Genomic DNA, 2,500 nt, shown 5'->3' on the forward strand with positions numbered 1-2,500 from the left:
TATGTATATAGAGTTTATTATGATTACAGATGTCATTTTCCGATTTTTATGTATATAGAGTTGTATATAGCTTCTATCTTTATATATTTGTATATGCACACACACGCACACACACATGCACACACAAACACACAAACACACACACGCTCACAAACACACATACACGCACACAAACACACACACAAACACACACACACACACACGCACACACACACACGTGCGCGCACGCAAAAGCACACACAAACACATACACACGCAATATTGCACTATAAACAGACAAAAAAGTTTAGAATAAAATAAAAGGTCAATTTCATACAATTACTCCGAGACTATAAGGTCCATTGACCAAGAGATAAAGAATCTGTCAATCATAATTTGAAATTTCACCAACGAAGAGAGAGAAAAATAGAAATCTGGACGAAAAATCTAAAAATCTGGATTTTTCTTTCTTTTTTTGGAACTGAAGGGAGATTCATCTGAGTTTGATCTCCGGAAAAATTGGGTTTGAAGAAAATGGTTGAAAAAGTTGAAGATAGTGATAGAAATGGGGTTGGGGGGATCTTTTGTTTCTTTGCTTTATTTGTTCACTTTTTTTTTTTTTTTTCTCTCTCTGTTTCTTTCTCTCTCTCTCTCTCTCTCTCTCTCTCTCTCTCTCTCTCTCTCTCTCTCCCTCCCTCACTCTCTCCTTCTCTCTTTCCCTCTCCAATAATAAAAAATAATAATACTAACAACAACAATAACCACAACAACAACAACAACAAACACCAACCACCACCACCAAAACCACCAAAACCCCAAAACCCAAAACCCCAAAACCCCAACCCACCAGCCAGATCGACCATAGTGAAGTTGACCAGGAGAAGCGAGTGCAGCTGGTGACCCTTGATCGTGAGCACAGGTAACACTCCTTCGTTGAAGTCGAGGGTGAGGCCTTCGCAGTTCGTGATTCTCAGGTGGGTGAGGTTCTCCATGCGCATGACTTTGTAGAGGAGGTCGTTCTCGACGTAGGCGTTGCTGAGGGTGAAGTTCTGTTGTTGTTTTTTTTGGAGGGAGGGGGAGGGTAGGGGGTGGGAGAGAGGGGGTGTGGGGGTGTGGGTTGGGAGAGGGTGGGAAGGAGAGGAGGGGGTGTGGGGGTGGGAGGGAGTGTGGGAGGGAAGGGTGGGGGTGGGAGTAGGGGTGATGGGTGAGGGTAAGGTTGGAGAAAGAGAAATAGAAAGCATTATCAATATTATCATCATCATATCAATACATCGAAAAAATAACAGAATCAGCAAAACCTACAACTCAACTCAACGAGCAAAATAAACAAATAAACACAAAAACGCCCCACCCCCACAAAAAAAAAAAAAAAAAAAAAAAAAAAAAAAAAAGATCACGTGACTCTCTCCCAACCGTAAGCAAGTTCGCCATTACGCTCCCTCACTTCCCTTGTTTCTGTCAGTTTCGTGTTTATGTTAGAACTTGGGAGAATTATGCTGTGTACTGTGCGTGTGTGACCCGGGGTTACGAGGCCGAGAACACGTCACTTAGGCTTAAAACTGACGGCGGTGAAATGGCTGTTGTCTCGTTTTTACGGGTGAGCTTCCGAGGAGGGTGGGGCTGGGGTGGGAGTGGGGGTGGGGGGTCTGGTGGGTTGGGGTGGTGGTGGTGGTGGTGGTGGAGGGGAGGGGGGAAGGTTGAGGAAGGAAGTTAGGATTGGGGAGATGTATGTAAATGTGTGTTTGTTTGGATGTTTGTTTGGATGTGTTTGTGTGTAAGTGTAAGTGTGTGTGTTTGTGTGTGTGCGTGTAAGTGTGTTTGTTTGTGTGTGCGTGTAAGTGTGTTTGTTTGTGTGTGTGTGTGTAAGTGTGTTTGTTTGTGAGTATGCGTGTAAGTGTGTGTGTGTTAATGCATGTGTGTATGTGCGCGTGAGCATACGTAAGTATAACAACAGTTATTCACAGAGAAGAAAAACGGTATACATTTCGAGCAAGACTTCAAAAATACCAGCCTCGGATTCTCAATTACCATGATTTACATCAACTTCGGTAATGGAAAATACCCTCACTTTATGGTGGCTGGCATGAAATAAATAATTTCACATCATTTACCTCTCCTGCGATTGCCCGCGTATCAGATTTCCCGGAAATTGCAAAGCGTTCGCGAAATAACTCGGGTTTACATGAGATATAAGACACATTTTACTTCTACTCTTACCAAACATTTATATTTTTTGGGGCGAATGATTATTTGTTCTAATTGTAGAGTCATAACGTTCCTATAGACAATAATATTGGAATTTGGGGATGGATATTTTTGCAGGCTGATATGAAAATCAAAACTTATTTGTCCATGAAAACAGAACACGAAAATATAATTGCGTTTCTTAAAACACGGTCACATAGGGACTGAAATGCGAATAAATTGATCAAATATAAAAGAAAAACTAAATTCCCAGAGGGATAAAATCAACAATGTTTACCAACTCGATAGGACGGGATGTATACAAGTATAGAAGAAA

At 41.7% G+C, this 2,500-nt stretch overlaps 1 protein-coding gene across 4 annotated transcripts in view; it reads right to left on the reverse strand.

Annotated features, from left to right (window-relative positions):
• Positions 1 to 2,500, reverse strand: part of LOC122250626 (uncharacterized) — a 61,182-nt gene that overhangs the window by 7,613 nt on the left and 51,069 nt on the right. For all 4 annotated transcript variants that reach the window (XM_086534135.1, XM_043012118.2, XM_086534134.1 and 1 more), the window contains one exon: positions 827 to 1,028. In XM_086534135.1, coding sequence (XP_086390261.1) covers positions 827 to 1,028 — 202 coding nt within the window. The remainder of the gene's footprint in view (positions 1 to 826; positions 1,029 to 2,500) is intronic.

The sequence above is a fragment of the Penaeus japonicus genome, unplaced genomic scaffold (genome assembly GCF_977035675.1).
Source record: "Penaeus japonicus unplaced genomic scaffold, GWHDUDI00000001_assembly GWHDUDI00000040, whole genome shotgun sequence".
NCBI lineage: Eukaryota > Metazoa > Arthropoda > Malacostraca > Decapoda > Penaeidae > Penaeus > Penaeus japonicus.